At 41.9% G+C, this 23,642-nt stretch overlaps 1 protein-coding gene across 4 annotated transcripts in view; it reads right to left on the bottom strand.

Annotated features, from left to right (window-relative positions):
- Window positions 1-23,642, bottom strand: part of kynu (kynureninase) — a 257,201-nt gene that overhangs the window by 5,238 nt on the left and 228,321 nt on the right. For 3 of the 4 annotated variants that reach the window (XM_073025850.1, XM_073025843.1, XM_073025858.1), the window contains 2 exons: window positions 21,092-21,177; window positions 9,552-9,779 (listed from right to left, as the gene is read on the bottom strand). In XM_073025850.1, coding sequence (XP_072881951.1) covers window positions 9,552-9,779; window positions 21,092-21,177 — 314 coding nt within the window. Of the gene's footprint in view, window positions 1-9,551; window positions 9,780-18,733; window positions 18,829-21,091; window positions 21,178-23,642 lie in introns of those variants that run through there. The other variant, XM_073025868.1, reaches the window with a different exon arrangement.

Below are 23,642 nucleotides of genomic sequence, written 5' to 3'. Positions count from 1 at the left end.
CCATGTGTCTGTCCAAGAGGCTCTTATTCCAGGCACCCACAACCCTCTGTGTAAAAAACTTACCCCTGATGTCTCCCTTAACTTTGTACATATGCGTTTGCTATTCGTGCCCTGGGAAACAGGTACTGGCTATCCACCCTATCTATGCCTCTCATAATCTTGTAGACCTCTATCAAGTCCCCTCTCATCCTTCTACGTTCCAAAGAGAAAAGTCCCAGCTCTGCTAACTTTGCCTCATAAGACTTGTTTTCCAATCCAGGCAACATCCTGGTAAATCTCCTCCGCACCCTCTCCATAGCTTCCACATCCTTCCTATAATGAGGTGACCAGAACTGAACACAATACTCTAAATGTGGTCTCACCAGAGATTTGTAGAGTTGCAACATGATCTCTCTACTCATGAACTCAATCCCCCTGTTAATGATACTCTTCTGATTATGAAGACTATCTTTCTTTCCTGTATATTTTATCCTGGCTAAGACCATTCAAGAGAGCAGGAGAGAAAATATTAAGAGCATTACAATGTATTGATTGTGGAACTTGGGGGAAGCTGGAACCAAAGGTATTACAAGCCTGGCAAGAAGAGACTGAGTAAGTGGACTAGGTGAGTGCGAAAGGCAAAAGTTTTAGACAGAAGGTACAGGTAAGAACAGAAAAGCTTATTTTTATTGTCTGTAAATCCTTAACCCTTAGTTCAGTGTAGGCTGAATGGTTAAGGCACTGGAATGCTCTTCCTGTGAGATGTGGGATTTCAGCATACCTAACAATCTTCCTGATGACTACATCTGCAGGAAGTGCACCCCAACTTCAGCTGACAAGGTCAGGGAATTGGAGCTGGGGCCAGATATACTCAGAACCATCTGGGAGGCTGAAATCCTTATACAAATATGGTCACACTAGGAGTGCAGGCTTCAGAACTTACAAAGTTTGTAGATGGGTGACCACCAGTAGAAGTAAGGGGAGTAAGCAGTCAATGCAGGGTTCCCCTGTGACAATTCCCCTGAGTAACAAGTATACAACTTTGGATATTGCTGGGTGGGATAAACTATCAGGACACAGCAGCAGCAGCCAGGTCAGTGGCACTGTGAGTGTCTATGAGGCTCAGCAGAAACCGGTAATTCAGGTAGAGCAATAGTGAAAGGAGACTCGATAGTTAGGGAATGGACAGGAGATTCTGTGGCCGAGAAAGAGACCCCAGGATGGTGTGTTAGGGTCCAGAATGTCTCAGAGCTGCTGCAGAATATTCTCATTGAGAGTGTGAGCAACCAGGGGTGATGGTGAACATTGCCACCGATGACATAGGTAGAAAGGGAGAAGAGGACAGTGTAGAGAGTTAGGGAAGAGGCTGCAGAACAGGACCTCCAAGGTGGTGATCACTGAATTGCTCCCAGTGTCACATGCTAGTTAGGGCAAGAATAGGATGACAGTACAGAGGCATGAGTGGCTAAGGAAGGGGCAGGGTTTCATGTTCTCGGATCATTGGAATCTCTTCTGGGGCAGGGGAGATTTGATCAAGAGGGATGGATTGCACCTAAACTGGAGGGAAACCAGTATTCTGGAGGTTCACTGGTGCTACTCAGGAGGAATTAAAATGGTTTGGTAGGGAGATGGGAAACAGAGCACCAAGTCAGAAGTGAAAGGCTGCAGAGTGTCAGAGCCAGTAAAATTAGGAAGGAGCAAAGTAATAGATATGATAGGAGATATAGTTTAAAGTACATGTATTTTAGTGCTAGGAATATTGTGAATAAATTTGATGAACTTAGAGCATGAATCAGTACATGGAACTATGACGTTGTGGCCTTTACATTGACTTGGTTGAGACAGGGACAGGAATATGTAATTAATGTTTCAGGGTTTTGATGTTTCTGGAAGGGCAGAGAGGGAGATAAAAGTTGTGTGTGTGGAGGGGGTGGGGTAGGTGAAGTCTTGACCAATATCTTTGTATCCTCTCTAGCCACGGGCGAGGTCCCGGAAAAATGACAAATAGGTAATGTTCTACTGTTCAATAAGAGAACCAGGAATAATCCTGGAAACTATAGATCATTGAGACTTATGTCAATGATAGGGAACTTATTGGAGAGAATTCTTAGGGATTAAATTTAGGAGCATTTAAAAAGCGATGGTCTAATTAGCAAAAGCCAGCATGGATTTGTACAGCAAACACAAGGAAATCTGCAGATGCTGGAAATTCAAGCAACACATACAAAATGCTGGTGGAACACAGCAGGCCAGGCAGCATCTATAGGAAGAAGTACTGCCGATGTTTCGGGCCGAGACCCTTCATCAGAACTAACAAGTGGTGTCAGCCCGAAACTTCAACAGTGCTTTTTCCTATAGATGCTTCCTGGCCTGCTGTGTTCCACCAGCATTTTGTGCGTGTTGCATGGATTCGTACAGGGCAAGTTATGTCTTACCAAACTGAAAGAACTTTGTGATGAAGTGGAGCTGTGAATGTTGTCTACATGGATTTGACAAGGCCACTCATGGGAGGCTCATCCAGAAGACTAGGGATGCAAGGGGTCAATGATGAATTGGGCATTTGGATTCAGAATTGGCTTGCCCATAGAAGACAGAGGTGCTGGTCAAAGGGATTTATTCTAGCTGGAGGTCTGTCATTAGTGGTGTTCCACAGGGATCTGTACTGGGACTTCTGCTGTTTGTGATGTATGTAGATGACCGGATGAAACTGTAGATGGGGAGGGTTAGTAAGTATGCAGATGGTATGGAGATAGAAGGTGTTGTGGATAGCATTGATGTCTGCCAAAGAACATAGTGGGATATAGATGAGTTGCAGATATGGGTGGAGAAATGGCAAATGTTAAGGGCAAGACTGTTAGTAGTGTTGAAGAGCACAGGAATCTTGGGGTCCAATTTCACAGCTTCCTGAAAGTAGCTACACAGGTTGATAGGGTGGTTAGGAAAGCATATGGCATGCTTGCCTTTATTAGTCGAGGCATTGAGCTCAAAAGTCAGGAAGTTATGTTGCAGCTTTATAAAATTCCAGTTAGGCCACATCTGGAGTTTGCAGAGGATGCAGATGTGGTTCACCAGGATGCTGCCTGGTTTAGAGGGCATGTGCTATAGTGAGAGGTTGGACAAACTTGGGTTGTTTTCTCTGGAGTGCCAGAGGCTGAGGGGAGATCAGATAGAGGCTAATAAGGTTATGAGAAGCATAGAAAGAATAAAAAGACAAAATCCTTTTTTCCCCAGAGTTGAAATGTCTAATACCAGAGGGAATGCACTTAAAGTGAGAGGAGATAATCTTAAAGGGGATGTGAGGGGCCATTTTTTTTCAGAGAGTGGTGGGTGCCTGGAATGTACTGCCTGGGTTGGTTGTAGAGGTGATAGATTAGGAACTTTAAGAGACATTTAGATAGGCACATGTTTGTGAGGAGACTGGAGGGATATGGACACTGTGTAGGCAGAAGGGGTTAGTTTAGTGGGCCATTTGATTACTAATTTAATTGGCTCAGCACAACACTGGGGACTGACCGAAGGGCCTGTTCCTGTGTTGTACTGTTCGATGCTCTAAAGTGTCACTCTCAGGACTTCCCAGCTCATTTCTTTGGCCCTGTTTTGTACTGTTCTCAAGACTTCCCAGCTCATTTGTTTGGTATGCTGCATGTTGTACAAGTCAGAAAGAAAATGAAAATTAAAACAGTGCAATCAAATATTTTCCTTACTTGGTAAACAGGTGAACTACACCAAACCGTGTAGAAAATAAAGCCAATCTTCAAAGGTTACATAGCAGTTTTTTAATGCAAACTTTTTTGTGGGCCATTAATCACGACAGTGTGCTTAGGTTATTGCAACTGGCATGCTTCAATTAAATGCAGCCAGTTTAATATACATCTGAAATGGTTGCTGGAAGGCAAATGTTAGGTGCTTCTTAGACGCCTGCCAGGTTCTAATGGAGTGTGTTAAGAGCTTCCCTTCAGAGGGTAGTGGGGCTTGTGCTGACTGATGTTGGGGTAAATATTGATGGGGGCATATATTTCTCATACAGCTCATGAAGGGCACTCCCCTTTTAGCCTAAAGCATTCTTTTCTGTATCCAGACCAGTTGAAAACCCACTGCAGTCAAACCTGAAAGGTTCAGTGGCTTCTCTGCTCAGGTTTCCATTCCAATAAGACTGTAACTTTTATTTTTGCAGATAAGAACCTAATTTCAATAAATTTTACAAGGTTTCCACCTGCAAACATCTACTTACTGACAACTCTCTGTCAATTAATACTGGTGGTAACATCATGACTTGCTGCAGGTCATATAATTTTAAGCAAAGGACAGGTGGACACACCATACTAACTCACCACACAACTAAGGATATTGATTAAAAGCCTTAGAGTTGAGGAGATCAGCAAATGAAGAACAAATTTAAAGGAAGAAATTTAAAATCATATAACCACCCACATTATGAACAAATAAAGAATATTTTTCCCCAGGATACAATATTCCAATTCCTGGAAGGAAGTAGCTGCCTAATAATATGCTTTCAATGAATTAGAAGACACCATGAATTTTCTGACAACTACAATGGTAATTTCAATAAGTTAGAGGCAGAATCAAAATAAAATTCACCATCACGAAAGCATAACCAAACACCACATTTTTAGAAAGTTATAATCAAGAATAGAGTACTGTGTTTTTCCACTTAATAATGTCACATTTCAAGGTGAAATTTATCGAGATGTTAAAGTGGCTCTTTGTCAGAAGCTTGAAAATTGAATTTAGTCAGGCAGAGATTCTCAAGAATCAAAGTTCTATAGGTATGAATTAAGTTGTTTTCTATTTGCAATACCCCAATCTATGGGATCTGAAAGCTACGACACATGAGAGTCTTCACAAACAAACAAAATCATTAGAGAGGATGTTTACAGTGGAAGGTATTGTTCACAAGGTCACTTATGTATTTATTTAGTAGTACAGCACAGAGCTATGTCATCCCAGTGACCCCGCAACCCCACTTAGCCCTAACCTAATCACAGGGCAATTTACAAGGAGCAATTAACCTACCCGGTATGTCTTTGGACTGTGGGAGGAAACAGGAGCACCCAGGGAAACCCACACATTCCATGGGGAGGATGTACAGAGACTCTTTACAGAAAGGTGCAGGAATTGAACTCCAAACTCTGGAACGCCCTGAACTGTTATAACATCATGCTAACTGCTACGCTACCGTGGTGGCCAGGGTTTCAGTAGATTAGCTCCAGTAAATGTAGATTAGATTTATGGGGAGAGGTCAGGTAGAATGTGAGGAAAATCTATTGAAATTTATAAAATTAGCAGACTAGATGCAGGGAAGGTACTTACTCTGAAAGATGGGTCTGGGAGCAGGGGGCACAGTTTGAGGACAAGGGTAGGCTTTTTCACACTGGTGAATATTTGGAATTCTCTCCTCCTAGAGTCTGTAGAGGTCCAGCCATTGTGTTTAATCAAAACAGTGGAAAATATTTCCAGAAAGTAAGGGAATGAAATGATATAGAAAAAGTGCTAGAAAATTATGTTGAGGGAGAAGCTCAAGTATGATGAATAGTGGAGCAGGCTTGAAACCCCAAATTAATGAATTAAGCTCCAAGTTCTTGTTGTTCTTCATCTAATACTTCAGCTAAAACTTAGTTCATTGTCTTGGAGATCATTTATATATATTTTCAATGCAATCAGATTCCTATCTCTGCTCAACTTACTCCCTCTGTGTGGAAAAACTTTTCTTCATCCCTTTCCTTGTCCTTCTGCCAATTAGTCTAAATCTATTTCCTATTTAATCCATCAAGATCCTCACAATTTTATACACATCAGTTTAGTCTCTCCTCAGTCTCCTCTGTTCAAAGGAAACCAGTATTAGCTTACCCAATCTTTCCTCACAGTGACAATTTTCCAGTCCTGACAAAATGCTTATAAATCTCCTCTCTAGTGTAATCAAATATTTCCTCCAATGATGTGACCAGAACACTAACCAGCATCAAGCTATGGTCAAACTGCGATGTGCAAAGTGGGGACCCATCTCAAATACTCTTTATTTGCCTGGGTGAGGGTATTGACAAAAACACTTCAGACATGTAAGATCATTCAGTGTAATTCAGCTACCTTGAGCGCTCTCTCATCATCAACCTACACATTCACCACTGGGAAACCACAGGTGCAGTGTGTACCATCCTCAAGATGCACTGCAATAACTCAGTAAAAATTTTCAATGGATCTTCACAAACATGATGCTTACCAAGTGGAACTGCGAGTAAAAAGAGACAAGCTAGCCTTTAAGTCCCTTAGCACCCTGTCATGCAAATATATCACTGATTGCTCAATGTTACCACATTACAATCCTGGGACTTTCTACTGAAAAGCACATAGCTATAACTGTAACACACAAAAAACGCTAGAGGAAGTCAGCAGACCAGGCAGCATCTATGAACAAAAGTGCAGTCAACATTTCAGGCCGAGACCCTTCATATCAGGGAATGCTGTGGTACAGTAAGATTTTATCACCGTCTTCTCATGGGCAATATATACTGGTCTTCCCACTGATGCTCGCATTTAGTGTGCGAACAGTAGTGAATACAATCAGTAGGAAAGAAAGCTGCAAAGTGACTTATATTATGTCTGATTTGAATAACTGTTTCACTTGGGGAGAATGAAAAATTGTGCATTTGATGGACACATCTGTTCAAGGTCACACAAAAAGTGGTGGTTACTCCATTCATAAATTGAAGTGTTAAACAGGTATACACAGTCTAAATCAATATGTAACCACAACAACTTAGACCTCTGTGGTACTACTGATGAAGAAAAGCACTGAAAGGGGACTTAAAGGAATGCAATTAAATTGAATTTTAACTCAAAGCCAAACAAAGAAACATTAGGGCAAATAACCAGGACTTTGGTCAAATGTCAAAAGAAGGCCAGGGGGCAAAGCGAATTTGGGAGGATATATCTGCAACGAGGGCCCTTAAATATGACATGCTAAATAACCAATCACAGAGAATTAAGATCAAGAATCATCAAGAGGATAAAGATGGTGAAAGTAACCCCAAATCAGGTCTTCCCATCCTGGAGTCCACGGACTGCTCAGTACATGGTAGTGGTGCCTGGCATAAAGACGGTTGGGAACCCTTCTTCTAAACAGTGACAGCACAATTGGTAATAAGCTGTGGCTAATTGATTCTGATCTCTTGTGCAAATTCCAAGCTGATGTTTTCAGTTTACCTTATACTAGTAGATAAATAATAGTGCACATGTCTCTCTTGCAGTCTGGAAAAATGCAGAGTTGGCTGACTGCGGTATCATTCCTCATGCAATATTGATATGGTCCTGGCACTGACAAATTATATTGTGTTGAGGCAATTAATATAATGTCATATCCTTTCACAGACACTAGACTTTCAATAACAGGTAAGACCTTATTCCAATGCCACCTGCTCTACATGCAGCCACTTTTCGAGAATTTCAGCTTTGTCGGTGATTGATTGGAAATAAGAATTATTCGTGGAGGACTTTGTTGTTGAACTCTTGTGAAGTTTCAGAATCTTGAAAGAGTGCTGAGGCATAAATCTATTTAATCCAAATATTCATTGCTCTTTCAACATGAAAAGGAGGATGAAGGAAAAGTTTGCTGTGCAGGGTGATGAGTGAGGAGAGGCCATACATGGAGGAGTGTGTGAACTGTTTTGGAAGTACTCTTCTTGTACTGGGATTTCAGAATTGCAGGAGATGGTTCTATTTCTGCAGAAGGCTGTGATGTAAAATTGCCACAAATTGCTCCTATATTACAGCCACAGTTACTGCTATTATTTCAGCAAAGGCAGAAATGCCTTTTCAATAGTAGTCAAGATAACAGCCATGATGAATGACTCTGCTTACAACTCATTCCAGGCTGGTATTGAAGATATGGGTCCCATCTCCCTGCTTCCAATGGAACCGAGGAGATTATAAAGTCCTGCCACTCAGAGAGAAGAATGACCCTCTTCTCCCCTGGGGGAAAGAGTAAAGAGCAGAGTACGTAAGGGAAAAGGGGTGTATTGATTGAGAGTTATTGGGAGCCTCTTTACATTGTCAGAACCAGACTGATAGCATTATGCCTACAGTAAGGAATGTCCAGAACGGGCTGTTATCATGCCAAGAATGATTCAGTTGATGATCTAATGCAGTATGACTTAAGAGTCTTTTCTTAAGTAGAGAGGGTGCCACGGTAGTGTAGTGTTACGCTATCCGCTATTACAGCTCGTTGGCATTGGAGTACGGAGTTCAATTCTGGCACTATCTGTGAGGAGTTTGTGACCACGTGGGTTCCTCTGGATGCTGTTTTCCTCCCACAGTCCAAAGACCTACTGGTCAGTAGCATGATTGGTCATTGTGAATAGTTCTTGATAGGGCTAGGGTTAAAAATAGGTGGGATGCTGGGTGGTGTGGCTTGTTGGGCCAGAAGGGGCTGTTCCATGCTGTATCTCTTAAATAAATTCCTTCCCCCACCATACACCAGCACCCTCTCTCCGCCAACCCACAACATGCTGCCCGACCTGCTGACTTCTTTCAGCAGTTTGCTTTTAGTTCCAGATTCCAGGCCAGAAGAGCCTGTTCCAACACTGTGCCTCTAAATAAAGTAATTGGGCTGATAGGGGCTACAGCCATCCTTCACGCTACATGTTCATAATGATGACACGTTATTTGTAACTTATTCAAAGTTTTGGATGTGTGCATTGCTGGAAGGCCAGCATTCATTACTCATCCCTTTAGTTTTCATTGGCACTAGCTGCTCCTGAAATGGCATCCTGTAAAGAAGGCAATGTAATAAGTCATGTGTAAGCTACTGGCTCGATGTTACAATTATGATGCTGAGGCCCGGTCCCAAATTCTGTCTTAGAACAAACAAGTATACAAAATGCACCTTCTCCAGTGTTTTGATTTTGTTTCCAGGGATTCTGGTCTTTGTAACACTTAGATGAGTCCCAATAAAATGGAAGAATAAAGTCACAAAGCACTACAGCACAGTAACATTGGCCCACCTAGTTCATGCTGACCTGCTTTTCTGCCTAGTACCATCTATTGGCTTACAGATCATGGCCCTCCATACCCTTCTCATACATGTACATATAAAGGCATATCTTAAAGGTTACAGTTAAACCTGCATCTACTTCTACTGCTGCTTGTTCCACACCCACATGACCTCTTGAGTGAATTACGTCCCCTTCAGATTCTCCTTAAGTATTTCACCTTTCACCCTAAACTTATGACCTCTATTTCCAGGCTTACCCAACCTGAGAGGAAAAAGCAGTCAAGTACATTCCCAATCCATACCCCTCATAATGTTGTACATATAAGATCTCCTCTCACTCTCTGGAACTCTAGGGACTAAACCCTGCATTCCTGGGTTTTATCCCCTCTCCTGAGCAGTACTGGGCTTAGCCTCCTCCTACCCCCTCCCTAGATTTCAACAACTCCCCAGCCTTGTCCCTCCCCCTCCATCCCAGAATCCCAAATAATAAATTTGAATGAAATAACTCATTTATTGCAAAGCTTAATTGCCAACAATTAACAATAAGTGTGTCAGTTCTACTTACAACAACTCCTCTTTTCATTAGTTCTAGAAAGATCTTTTGCATGTGGTCTGAGAACAGTGACAGCTGGCAGCCGCGTTCCTCAATATTTGAGGGAGTAATGATATCGATGTACAATTTCTGCGGATTATCTGGATCTTTCAAGTGATAATGTTTGATCAGACACTCCAAGTAGCCAGTAAGTAGAACAGATTTTTTTCGCAATGCTTTCTTGTCAGTTTGATTGTAGATCTGTAAACGAAAATAAGACTAATCACAAATATATCTGCCAGAATCACACCCAAACTCTATCACAATTACAATTCTGGGAACATTTTCAAAAGAGTCCTCTTTCCAAAAATATTGACACTGATGTAAGGAAAGATTCACTGTTACAGTGCTGTCTTGCTCTTGACTAGAATCCAGGACAGAAGTATAAGTTTGTGGAGATTCCCTCGCACATGTGGTGAGCTTTCTACTGAAACCACCTACATCAGATCAAACCGGCAAAGGGGCAGCTGTGCAGACTAAGGTATGTGACAGTCATTTTAGATTTAAGTTAAACTGCAAATAAGTTTATTATCAAAGTACAAATGTCTCTATATAAAAACCTGAGATTTGTTTTCTTGTGGGTATACACAGCAAATACAGGAAACATAGTAGAATCAGTGAAAGACAGCACCCAACAGGATGGACAAACATCCAATGTACAAAAGACAACAAATGGTGCAAATACAAAAAAAAAAGCAATAAATATTGAGAACATGAGATGCAGTCCTTCAAGTGAGTTCATAGCTTGTGGGGGACGGTTCAGTGATGGGACGAGTGAAATTGTGAAGTTATCCCCACTGGTTCAAGGGTCTGATGGTTGAAGGGTAATAGCTGTTCCAGAACCTGGTAGTATGGGTCCTGAGTCTCCTGTACCTTCTTCCTGATGGCAGCAGTGAGAAGAGAGCATGGCCTGCGGTGTTGGGGGTCTTTGATGATTGATGCCACTTTCCTGCAACAGTGCTCCATATATATGTGCTTAAAGGTGGAGATGGCTTTACCCACGATAGACTAGGCCTTATTCACTTTTCATAGGATCTTCCATTCATGGGCATTGGTGTTTCCATACCAGGCCATGATGTAACCAGTTAATCGATCCATTTTTCACCGCATATCTATAGAAGTTTGTTAAAGTTTTAGATGTCATGCCGAATCTTTGCAAAGTTTGAAGGAACTAGAGGCGATGCTGTGTTTTCTTCATTATAGCACTTACATGCTGGGTCCAGGTCAGGCTGACCATCTCCACCTCTGATTCCCTGATGAGGACTGGCTCATCGTCCTCTGGTTTCCTCCTTCTGAAGTCAATAATCAGTTCCTTGGTATTGCTGACATTGAGTAAAATGTTGTTGTAGTGGTACCACCAGCAGATGTGAGTATGGCATTGGAGGTGTGTTGAACCTCAGACACAGTGTGCGGAGCAGAGGGCTAAGCACTGATCTGTAGTGATGGAGATTGTGCAGGAGATATCGTTTCCAATCCGAACTGAGTGTTGTCTGCAAGTGATGAAATAAAAGGATCCAGTTATACAAGGAGGCTTTTGAGGCCGAAGACTTGAAGCTTATTGGTTAGTTTTTATGGGATGATAATATTGAATACTGAGCTGTAGTCAATAGAAAGCATGCTGATGTATGTCCAAATGTTCCACGGTTGAGTGAAGAGCCAATAAAGTAGCATCTGCCATAGATCTGTTGTGCCGGTAGGCAAATTGGAGCGGATCCAAGCCACTTCACCGACAGGAATTGCAGTGTTTCATCAGGAACCTCTCAAAGCACTTCATCACTGTGGATCTAAGTGCTACTGGATGACAGTCATTGAGGCAGGTTATCACGTTCTTCTTAGGCACCATTATAATTGAAGTCTGCTTGAAGCAGGTGGGTACCTCAAACTGATGAAGTGAGCGATGCAATATATCGGTGAATGCTCCAGCCAGTTGACCAGCACACACCTTCAGTACTTGGCCAGGTACCCCATCAGGGCTGGATTCTCTGCATGGGTTCACCCTTGTGAAGGATGCTCTCACGTCAGCCTCACAGACTGAAAGCAGAGGATTATCGGGGGATGTAGGAGTTCATGAAAGTTGCTACATGTTCTGATAGAGAAAGCGAGTGTAGAAAGCCTTGTTGTCCCTTACAGTATGTTGCTTGGCTTCACTTTGTAAGAGGTAATATTATTCAAGCCCTGCCACAGCCATGAAGAATCCTTCAGAGACAAATAAACTCTTTTCAGGCTTCCAGCTGGGTACAGGTATTGATTATGACCGATGTTTTGATGACAAACTCTGCAATTTTCATCAGGGTTTATACCCCCATCATCTGTCCTTCTGAATTGGTTAATCCTCATCCAATCAGGTTTCCACTCTCCCACCTTGTTTACAATCGAATTCCAGTTCTTTCTTACAGCAAGACCTTCATCTTTGTTAAAGTACTTTTCCTCTAGTTTTATTTCAATTGTTTCCTTTTACTTAGCAGTCCCAAAAGCCATTGGTGCAGCACAGTAGTTTTGTGTCTTCAAAGTCAATCCTACAGCCATTGCGAATTCAATGTTCTGCTTCCACCGATTTTCCCAGGTAACCCAAATGGATACACTTCCTGTGCTTTTTGATGTGGGTTTCCACTATGCGATTATCTGGCCAATATACGCTGCTCTGCACTTACAGGGAAACCTGTAAACACCAGCCAACCTGAGTCTCAGGTCTTGTTTGACCCGAGCTTCCTTACAGATTTGTGTATGGCATTAATCCAGGATTTCTTCAGGATCCTGGCAATCCTTCTAGAAACTGTGAAATATAGGGAAGACAGAAGGTAGTGATGGGGTCCTCCTCATTGTTAAGTTTGCTGGTTTTTCTGTTGGCCTTTTTAAGGGCCTGATTAAGTTCTTTGACCATAGAGTCTCCCTGAGGAAATAAGATGATTCTGTACAAAGTTCATACAGAATGGCTACGAGGTGAAGGAAATCAATTGGGCCCTTAAAAATACCGACAGAAAAACTTCGCGTGCCACACCAATAGCTTTTACGACTGCCTGGTAAAGGAAGCCATTAATATAAAAGCTAGAGTAAAAGAATTTTCCTGATGAAGATGGCAGAGATTGCCATTGAAATGTTGGTTATAATCGATACCTGTAAGCCCGAGATGAGTTTATTCATCATATACGCCAGGAAAGCACTAGATTCATTTTCATTCTTCAAGTTTGGCCTAGAGTTGCCACTTCACACATGAGTTGGCTTTTCGGAGATTGTACCTGGACCTTTTATCTTATTTGGTCACAAGACCTGAAAGCCATTGGTCTGGCTCTCAGTAGATTGTGAATCTCATGGTTCATCCAGAGATCTCGTTGGCGAAGACTGAATGATTTTGTGGAGCTACAGTCATCTACAACTGTTTGTGACAACTGTGGCATACTCGTTCAGATTCTCTGTGTCCTTGAATATGGCCCAGTCCACCAACTAGAAGCAATCCTGTAGCTGCTCCTGTACCTTCCAGCACTTTGTTGTCCTTATCTCTGGAACCTTGATCTTTAGACTCTGTCTACATGCAATTTGGAGAAGGACAGCCAAGTGATCTGATTTCCTGAAATGTGGTCTAGGGATGGAACAGTAGGCATTTCTAATCGTATAGCAGTGGTTGATTGTGTTGGGACCCCTGATACCTCAGGTTATATGTTGATAATTGGGCAGACACTTCTTCAAATAAGCCTTATTGGATTTTCCAACTATGATTTTAAATGCATCGGGGTGGGCAGTTTCTTGTTTGATGATGGCAGCATTCAATATCTCGGGTGCCTAATTAATGTTGGCTTTTTGCAGTATGTGAACTACAGTCTGAATCATGGAGGAGAACTCTCCTGGTATGTAGAACAATTGGCAATTAATCATTAAATGTTCCAGGTCGGGGGAACAAGAGTGCAATAAAACTGCCATGTCTGAGCACCAGAAAGAGTTTGACATGAAGCATAGATTCCCACCTCTTAACTTCTCCAGATTAGTAGTTTGTTTCATCCTGTGTATCAGGAAGGCTTTGGGTCTTCTGAACGCCATGTCTCCATGAAACACAGAATGCAGCAATTCCTCATTTCCCTCCAATACAGCTAGATCCTCAATTGTGTTCTCCAGTGATTGTACATTTGCTACCAAGATGCTGGGTAGAGGGAGTTTTATTCCTCTCCATCTCAATTTTTGCTTGGAGTCCTCCCCTCCTGCTTCTCTTTCTGCCATGGTGATGTGCTTCCCCCGCTTAAAGCTGCCATACCTGCATGCTTGAGAGTTAAGTCCGCCAAGACCTTCAGAAGATCATGAAATTGCTAATTCATTAAGACGGTCCAAAAGCATGTTACTTAAAGGGAAAATTCATGCTGAAGATTGCAGTGTTTTGCTCAAAAGAGTATAATTAGAAGTTTTGTAAGCAGCTCAGAACATGTCACCATGGTTCACAGGTGATATCTTACATAGGTTTAATTTAATTAATTAAGTTTATTTTATTATTTTAAATGATTTCAAATTGTTTTAAATATTTTAAGTGCTTTACTTTGTCAATAATAATGATGCAATTATTTGCATGCATATCTTTGCATGCTTTTTGAAGACTTTTGAATATTGTAAACAGACAATGTGATTGTCAGCTCAATGAGAAATGTGGTCAGTTGGCTGTCAAAGTTATTTTCAGTTGTTTTTCAGGCACTGATCATTTATATAATGAATAAAGTCTGAAAAATGGCTGACAATACATTTGACAACTTGCTGACTGCATCTTTGGTTGGAGATGACAATCGTCTAAAGATGACAACCGCAACTGGTCTAAAGGTCCTAAGGTCTATTCCATCCAGCAGTAAAAAAAAAAATTACCTCCTGTACCTAATAAAGTGGCCACTGAGTCTACTTTCATGGTCTTTTGCTGTTGTAGCCCATCCACTTCAAGGTTCAAGATGTGCTTTCAGAGATGCTCTTCTTCTCGCCACTGTTGTAATGTGTGCTTCCTGTCAGCTTGAACCAGTTTGCTCATTCTCCTCTGACCTTTCTCTTTATCAAGCTATTTTTGTCCACAGCACTGCTGCTCACTGGACAGTTCTTGTTTCTAGCACCATTCTCTGTAATCTCTAGAGAATTTTGTGCATGATAATCCCAGGACATGAGCACTTTCTGAGATATTCAAGCCACCACCTCTGGCACCAGCAATCATCCCATGGTCAAAGTCACTCAGATTACATTTTTTTCCCCTTTCTGAAATGGTCTGCACAACAAATGAACCTTTTGACCATGTCTGCATGCTTTTATGCACTGCCTTCTCATCGCATGATTGGCTAATTAAATATCTTCATTCACGACAAGTTATACCTAATAAAGTGGCCACTGAGTGTATATTGAACCTGTAGTATTGGAGGCTGAGGTATTTGAGATATGAGATCATACTTAGGTCTTGATTTTGGAAAGGAAAGGGTAAAATATTAGCTCATTTCTCACTCCTTCAGAAGCTGACCTTTTGATATCGGGAGGAATCTTTTGAAATTCAATTGAAAGCAAACATTTTCAGCAACATGTAATTTTCACATTAGCCATGCAGATTGAATTAACAGTTTACATAAAAAGACAGCTATACTACAACCTGGTAACAGCAATCCAACCACCTATTTTGATAAATTACCTGTCAAAAATCAGCCACTTTCCATTCTTTAAATTTCATGATTAACAGAGACCTGCTACATTTTAATTTATAAATCACTGACATGCGGAGTCCATTTGTCCTAGAAACAATCAGCTCTGAAGAAAGCATGTACCAAAAATTTAAGGTAAGCTCTTTTATACTGAAGATCCCTGAGGCACAGTGACTATATTGGGTTGAATAAGGTTCAATGAGGTCTCTGTCCTCTCATCTCATCTCTCCACTGCTGTCCATGCCACAAGTATCTGTTTTAGCTCATGGGTGAAGTCTGAGGCAGCAACTAATAATTCAATTATTTGTCACACTTGCTTAAAATCCTGTTAAAACGGAGACACCTCTTCCTCCCTTATTAGGGGGAGAGAGAGAGAGAGGCTGTGGTATGTTGAAACGCAAAGTCTTTGGGGCAACTGCAAGTCTGTGTCTTTGCTGTTGCTTTGCTCATGCTTGAGTGCTCGGTGGCAAGTACCAATGCTCTTTTTTTGCCGGTGGGGAGAGGGGGTATTTTTGCTTGCAGCTGCTAACGCGTGAGAGGAGTGGGAATTTGGGGTTCTAACATTTAACTGTCATTCATTCTTTGGGGCACTCCTCTGTTTTTGCAGAAGGCTGCGAAGAAAAAGCATTTCAGGATGTATTTTGTATACATTTCTCTGACATTAAATGTACCTTTGAAATGTATGAGATAGAATTCTGATGCTGCACAACTGAGGCAAGGTGAGGCAGTGGGCCTGTTGCCAAGTTTCAATCGATTTAAGCGCCAGGCTGATTTGGAAAGGTCAGACAAGGCCAAATCACGGCAGCAGGATCCAGGCACCAGAGTGCATCAAACCAACTGAACCCAATGTTTGGACGATGATTTAAGCACCGGGCCAAAATGGAAAGGTCAGGGTACAAGCCAAATCAACGCAGCGGGGTCCAGGCACCAGAGGGATTTAAAGCAAACTGAACCTGGTGTCTGCATGATTTAAGCGCCAGGCCAGATTGAAAGGGTCAGGGTGCCGAGGCCTGAGGCAAGGGAAGGGCCAGTTCATCTCGCTGCTCCACGGCGTTCACTTGGCTCTGTGCTGAACAAGGGTTTATAGATGGACTCTTTGTGGACTTCAGTTCCGAACGCTATCTGCTTGTGTTTTTGTTTGCATGATTTGTATATTTTTTTCTGCACATTGGGTGTCAGACAGTCTTTTGTGAATGGGTCCTTTTGTGTTTTATTTTTGTTTTGTGGCTGCCTGGACCTTGAGACGAATTTCAAGGTTGTATAATGTATTCATACTTCAATAATAAATGTACTTTGAAATTTGAACTTTAATGGACTATAAGGTGTAACTGCAAAAATGCAACATTCAATGGGATGCGTTTAAAACTGTTTCCTAAAAACTCTTCTGAAAGACTATGCTTTGCAGCTCTTAACTCCCTATCTTTTCCAAGGCCAGGTAGGGATTCCTTCATAGGTCACTGGCCTGGATCAATCATGAACATTAGAAACAAAGAAGCAATGTTAAATTTTACTCTATTATTCTGAAGCACATGAATGATCGTTAATATGCAAGAATATTCAAACATAAAAAATTGGAGTAGAAGCAGACCATTTAGGTCCTTAAGGCCATACCACCCTGCCAAAAGAGCATGGACATCTTCTGCCTTAACATCTTCCTGCCCTATTCCTATTTACTAAATTCCTCTAATGACCAAAAATCCATCAATCTGTTTTGCATTAATGAATAACTGAGCTTCTGCAACCCTCCAGAGTAAAACGGAAGGTGTGAAATATTTACCACAGAATAGAGAATATCACTTCTTGCTTCAATCCTAAATAGACTATTGCTTTATTTGAGACTATCTCCCAGGTACTTGACTCCTCAGGCTGGAGAAACAGTTTCCCCATATCTAACATATCTTCCCCATATCTAACATATCTTCCCCATATCTTTGCTTATATTCATTATGGCTCTTAGTATTTTTCTAGAGTCTAAAGAATGGAACCTAACATATACAATCTCTAAATACAAGATATTCTGCAGATTACAAACACAAGAAAGTCTGCAGATACTGGAAATCATTTCCTGTCCTGAAGAAGGGTCTTGGCCTGAAACATCCAGAAGACCATAAAACATACTAATCCCTCCATTGCCTTGCTCCATCCATTTCACTGTCATTTACAGTCCATAGACATAGGAGCAGAATTAGGCCATTCAATCCATCAAATCTGCTCCATGATTCCGGATAACACTCAACCCCATACACCTGCCTTTTTGCCAAATCTTCTGATGCCCTGACTGATCAGGAAACTATCAACTTCCACCTTAAAATACCCACAGACTTGCCCTCCACCACAGTCTGTGGCAAAGCATTTCACAGATTCACTACTCTCTGGCTAAGAAAATTCCTCCTTACCTCTGTTCTAAAAGGTCACACTTCAGTTTTGAGGTTGTGCCCTGTAGTTCTGGATACCCTCACCATAGAAGACATCTGCTCCACATCCACCCAATGTAGTTCTTTCAACATTAAGTAGGTTTCACTGAGACCCTCCCCAACGCAGTCTTACAAATTCCAGTGAGCACAGCCCCAAAGTTGCCCAACACTTCTCATATGTTAACCACTTCATTCCCAGAATCATCCTTGCGAACCTCATCCGGACTCTCCAATGACAATACATTCTTTGAGATATGGGACACAAAACTGTTGACAATATTCCAAGTGTGGCCTGTCTAGTGTCTTATAAAGCCTCAGTATTATCTCTTTGCTTTTATATTCTATCCTTCTTGAAATAAATGTCAACATTGCATTTGCCTTCTTTACCACAGACTCAGAAGGTAAATTAACCTTCTGGGAGTCTTGCAGGAGGTCTCCTAAACACCTCTGCACCTCTGATGTTTAAATCTTCTCCCCATTTAGATAATAGTCTGCACTTGTGTTCCTTTTACCAAAATGCATTATCATACATTTCCCTACACTGTATTCTACCTGCCACTTTTTTACCCATTCTTCCAATGTGTTGAAGAACTACTGCACTTGCACTGCTTCCTCAGCACTATCTACCCCTCCAGTTATCTTTGTATCATCCAGAAACATTGCCACAAAGCCATCAGTTCCATTATCCAAATCATTGACAAACAATGTGAAAAGCAGCAGTCCGAAGACTGACCCCTGAGGAACACCACTAGTCACTGGCAGCCAACAAGAGAAGACCCCCTTTATTCCCACTCACCACCTCTTGCCTGTCAGCCATTCCTCTATCCATGCTAGTACCTTTCCTGTAGCACCATAGGATTTTATTTTGTTAGGCAGCCTCATGTGTGGCACCTTATCAAATGCCTTCTGAAAATCCAAGTAAATGATATCCACTGCCTCTCCTTTGTCCACCCTGCTTGTTACTTCCTCAAAGAATGCTAACAGATGTGTCAGGTAAGATTTCCTGTTACAGAAACCATGCTTTGGCTTATTTTATCATTAGTCTCCAAGTACACCAAAACTCATCTTAATAATGGACTCCAACACCTTACCAACCACATCGACTGTTTATTCATTTTCAAAAATTCATCAGAAACTGGAAATTCACAGCAACACCCAAAAAATGCTGGAGCAACTCAGCAAGTCAGGCAGCACCTACGGAAATAAATAAGCAGTTGACATTTTGGGCCAAGATCCTAGTTCAGGACTGGAAACGAAGGTGAAAGATGCCAGAATAAAAAGGGGTGGGGTGGGAAAGAAGGACTAGCTAGAAGGTGGTAAGTGAAGCCAGGTGGGTGGGAAAGGTAAAGGTCAGGAGAAGAAGGAATCTGACAGGAGAGTGGAGTGGGCCACAGGAAAAAAACAGAAGATGGAAGGGCACCAGTGGGAGATAATAGGCAGGTGAGGAGAAAGGGGTAAGAGGCCAGAGTGAGGAATAGAAGAAGGGGAGGAATAAAAAAAATTACCAGAAGGAGACTCAACATTCATGCTACCAGGTTGGGGACAACCTATTTGGAATATGAGGTGTTGCTCCTGCACCCTGACAGTGGCCTCATTGTGGCAAAAGAGGAGACCATGTTGGAATGAGAATGAGGATGGGAATAAAATGGTTGGCCACCAGGAAATTCTGCTTTTGGCGGGTGCAGCAGAGGCGTTCGACAAAGCGATTTCGCCCAATTTATATTGGGGTCTCACCAATGTAGAGGAGGCCTCATTGGGAGCACCAGATACAATAGATGAACACAACAAATTCACAAGGAAAGTATTGCCTCACCTAAAAGAACTGTTTGGGGCCCTGGATGGAGGTTTGGGAAGAGGTAAATGAGCATGTGTAGCATTTCTGTCACTTGCCAAGAAGGAGATTAGTCAGGAGAGACAAATAGACTAAGGAATTATGGATGGAGCTATCCCTGTGGAGAGTTGGGGAGAAAGTAATGTTTGGTGGTAGGATCCTGTTGAAGATGGCAGATGTTGCAGAGAATGATGTGTTGGAATCGGAAACTCATGGGGTGATAGGTGAGGCCAAAAGGAACTCTATCCCTGTTAAAGCGGCGAGAAGATGGGGCGGATGCAGATGTCCGGAAAAGGGAGGAGATGTGGGGAAGGGCAGCATCAATAATGGAGGAAAGGGAACCCTGCTCTTTGAAGAAGGAGGACATCTCTGATGCCATGGAAGTGAAAGCTTCATCTGGGAACAGATGTGGCAGAGACAAAGGAAATGAAAGAATGGGAATGGCATTATTACAGGTGATAGATAGGGTAGGAAGAACTATAGGTAAGTTAGGCTTGTTAATCATTGGTTTATAAAAATGTCGGTTGACAGTTAAGTTTCCAGAAATGGAGACAGAGGGATCAAGTAAGGGGAGAGAGGTGTCAGAAATGGACCAACAGAATTTCAGGGCAGGGTGGAAGTCGGAGGTAAAGTTGATGAAAATGACAAGGTCAGCATGAATGTATGAAGCAGCACCAACGTAGTCGTTAATGTAGCGCAGGAAGGTTTGGAGAACGTTACCAGGGAAGGCTTGGAACATGCACAGTTCTAAGTAGCTAGCAAAGAGGCAGGCATAGCTGGGGCCCATGCAAGTGAACATGGTTACCCGGTGAGTCTGGGGAAAGTGGGAGGAGCTGAAGGAAAAATTGTTGAGGGGAGGACCAGTTCTGCCAGACGGAGAAGGGCAACGTCAGAGGGGAAATGGTTGGGCCTTTTGTTGAGAAAAAAGCACAGAACAGAAACTGGACATCCATAGTGAAAATGAGGTGGTCAAGGCTAGGGAATCGAAAGTTAGTGAGCAGACTGACAACATATGAAGTGTCGTGAACCAAGGGGGATAGAATGAAGCTGAAGCATGCAGACTTAAGTTCAGTGAGACAGGAGCAGGCAGAGTCAATAGGCCTAGCCGGACACGACGCAATGTCTACTTTTATGATAGACTTGCTAATCTGTAACCTGTATGGTTTATTTTCAGAGATCTCTCTATAAATAATATATCCTTTCTCAGATAGGAGACCAAAGTTGTACAAGTGTGCTCTCAACAAGGTCCTGTAATATTATAGGAAAACTTGTGTATTCAAATGGACTCATAGGTAACTGCAGATGCTGAGTTCTAGATGGAAAAACAAACTCAAACCTAAGATGTTGATTATACCTTTGCCTCCACTATCCTGATGCAGGGTTTTGACCCAAAATGTTGACCATCCCATTATTTCCACAGATGCTGCCTGACTGGTGGAGTTGTTACAACAGTTTGCTCCATTTCCCTTATGTATGCAAGTCCCTTAGCAATAAAAATCAAAGTACATATCTTTTCAACTGTTAGCTTTCAATAATTTGTACACAAAAAAATTGCTCTGCTTTCTTAAAGCATCATCACTTCCCAATATTTCACATGAAGTTTTTAAGTCAAATCAATGTACTTACCTCGAGGCTAGCCTGTAATGAGCGAACTAATAAGATTGGGGGATTAGATATTCGAAATCCATTCACCCCTGGACTTAGATCCAATTCTAAAGAGCAGGGAAGAAAAATAACATGCAGATTTTAGTCTTTTGTTGCAATGACTGTATGTTGAATTTTATTTCCCATCATGCAGCATTTGGAAAATATCTCAGGAGTACTCAGCTCTACTCAGAACAGTCAAATTTTCACCTCCTGAGTGAACATGTTGAGAGGCAATATCATGGCTGATACTGAGGAAAACTGGAAAACATTAGGATCAATAGGATTATGCCAATACTGGTTAATGCGTCATATTGCAGTTTATGCATCCATTGACATAAAGCATTCTCTCCCCTTAGATACTGCCTGACCTGTTAGGTATTTCTAGCACTTTCAATCTTGATTTTAGATTTCCAGCAATCTGCCATGTTTTCCTTTTGAATGATCTACTGATTTAGAGTCATAGAGTCATAGAAAAATACAGCCCAGAAACAGGACCTTTGGCACATCTAGACCATAGCAACCCATTAAACTGCCTAGTCCCACTGACCTGCACCCGACCTGGACCATAGCCCTCCGTACCATACCCATACATGTACCAATCCAAATTTTTCTAATAGGTTGAAATCAAAATTGAATCCACCACTTACGCTGGTAGCTTGTTCCACACTCTCACCACCATCTGAGTGAAGTCTTACCCCTCATGTTTCCCTACACCTTCCAAATCTGGAGAAAACAGCATCAGGGACAAAAGGCATGACAAGGAGTGATGGGGACAGAGGAGGAAAGATGACAGTGGCCATTGTCTGTTATTGCACCTGTCTTGACAACTCAGAAAGTGAATTGTAAGCAGAATAGATCACAGAGAAATGTCCAGGGACATACACAAGACAATTAGCAAAGGGGAGGCATAATTGCATAGTGGTTAGCACAACTCTCACCCGCCTCAGACAATTTGTTAACCTACCCGGCCTGGTCAGGACAATTCGTTAACCAACCCAGCTTTGACAATACATTAACCAACATGGCTTGGAAAATTTGTTAACCGACTCGGCCTGATCAATTCAGTAACCAACCCAGCTCAGACAAGTCGTTAACCAATGGCCCTTACAGTCCCAGCGACCAAGGATCAATTCCTGCTGCTGCCTGTAAGGAGTTTGTACATTCTCCCTGTGACCTTGTAAATTTCCTCTGGGTTCTCCAGGTTTTTTACCACAGTCCACAGACATACCAGTTGATAGGCTAACTGGTCAGTGTAAAATTGTCCCATGTTTAGGCTAAGGTAAAATTGGGGTTTCTGGGCCAAGCAGCTCGAGGGCCGGAAGGGCCTACAGCACACTGTATCTCAATAAATAAATAAATTTCACCATTCACCCTTAACCCATGACATCTAATTGTACACTCACCTAATCTCAGTGGAAAAAGCCTGCTTACACTTACCCTATCTATAACACTCATAATTTTGTATACCTCTATCAAATCTTCCCTAATCTTCTACATTCTAAGGAATAAAGTTCTAACCTATTCTCTCTTTATGTATAATTTAGGTCCTCCAGTCCTGGCAAATCAAGCATATTGCAGTTTGATCCAGCAGCATTGTCCTGTGGGGAATGCATGTTGGTGATATCCAGGTTTTGAAAAGAAGAGGGGAGGGAGTGAAAAACTCTTTAGCTTTTGGTAAATGTGTTGTCACTCTCATAGTCAATGTTAAGACAAAACAGACATAATAAAAACCTCCTTGTACTTGCAAATTTCAAGAAATCTCCAAAAATTTCAATGCATGTTGTGAAATATTTACTGAACATGAGATCTATAAACAAAATACTTGGGAAATAATAAGCATATCACCAAATTTTCTCCACGCAATATGAAAACACCAGTTAAAGAGCATTAAGCTGAATTCCCTACTGGGATATGCAACCATTTGCATGACCTTTGTTAGATACATGGGTTACCTGTATGTCCAAAGGGAAAAATGGCTGGAGTTGCTCAGCACTTTCGTGCAAGGGTGCATGAAAAATCAAACTTAAAGAACTTATGAAAAATAGCAAAAACTGCCAATATTTACCAAAGGGTAATCTAACAGAAAACACAATGCCTGCTCCATACTTTGTCCTGTGTGAATCCTGGAGAGAATCTATATCTATATATCTCTCTCCCTCTCCCCCCTTTCCCTTTCTCCCTCTGGCATCTAGATGGGAGATGCCAGAGAGTAGTGGTGGATAATTGTTTATCGGGATGGAGGCCGGTGACTAGCGGGGTGCCTCAGGGATCTGTTTTGGGCCCAATGTTGTTTGTAATATACATAAATGATCTGGATGATGGGGTGGTAAATTGGATTAGTAAGTATGCTGATGATACTAAGGTAGGAGGTGTTGTGGATAATGAGGTGGGTTTTCAAAGCTTGCAGGGAGATTTATGCCGGTTAGAAGAATGGGCTGAACGTTGGCAGATGGAGTTTAATGCTGAGAAGTGTGAGGTTCTACATTTTGGCAGGAATAATCCAAATAGAACATACAGGGTAAATGGTAGG

This window comes from Hemitrygon akajei, chromosome 2, assembly GCF_048418815.1.
Source record: "Hemitrygon akajei chromosome 2, sHemAka1.3, whole genome shotgun sequence".
NCBI lineage: Eukaryota > Metazoa > Chordata > Chondrichthyes > Myliobatiformes > Dasyatidae > Hemitrygon > Hemitrygon akajei.
Note: the sequence above shows the minus strand (reverse complement) of the source record. Positions and strands in the feature narration are given on the sequence as shown.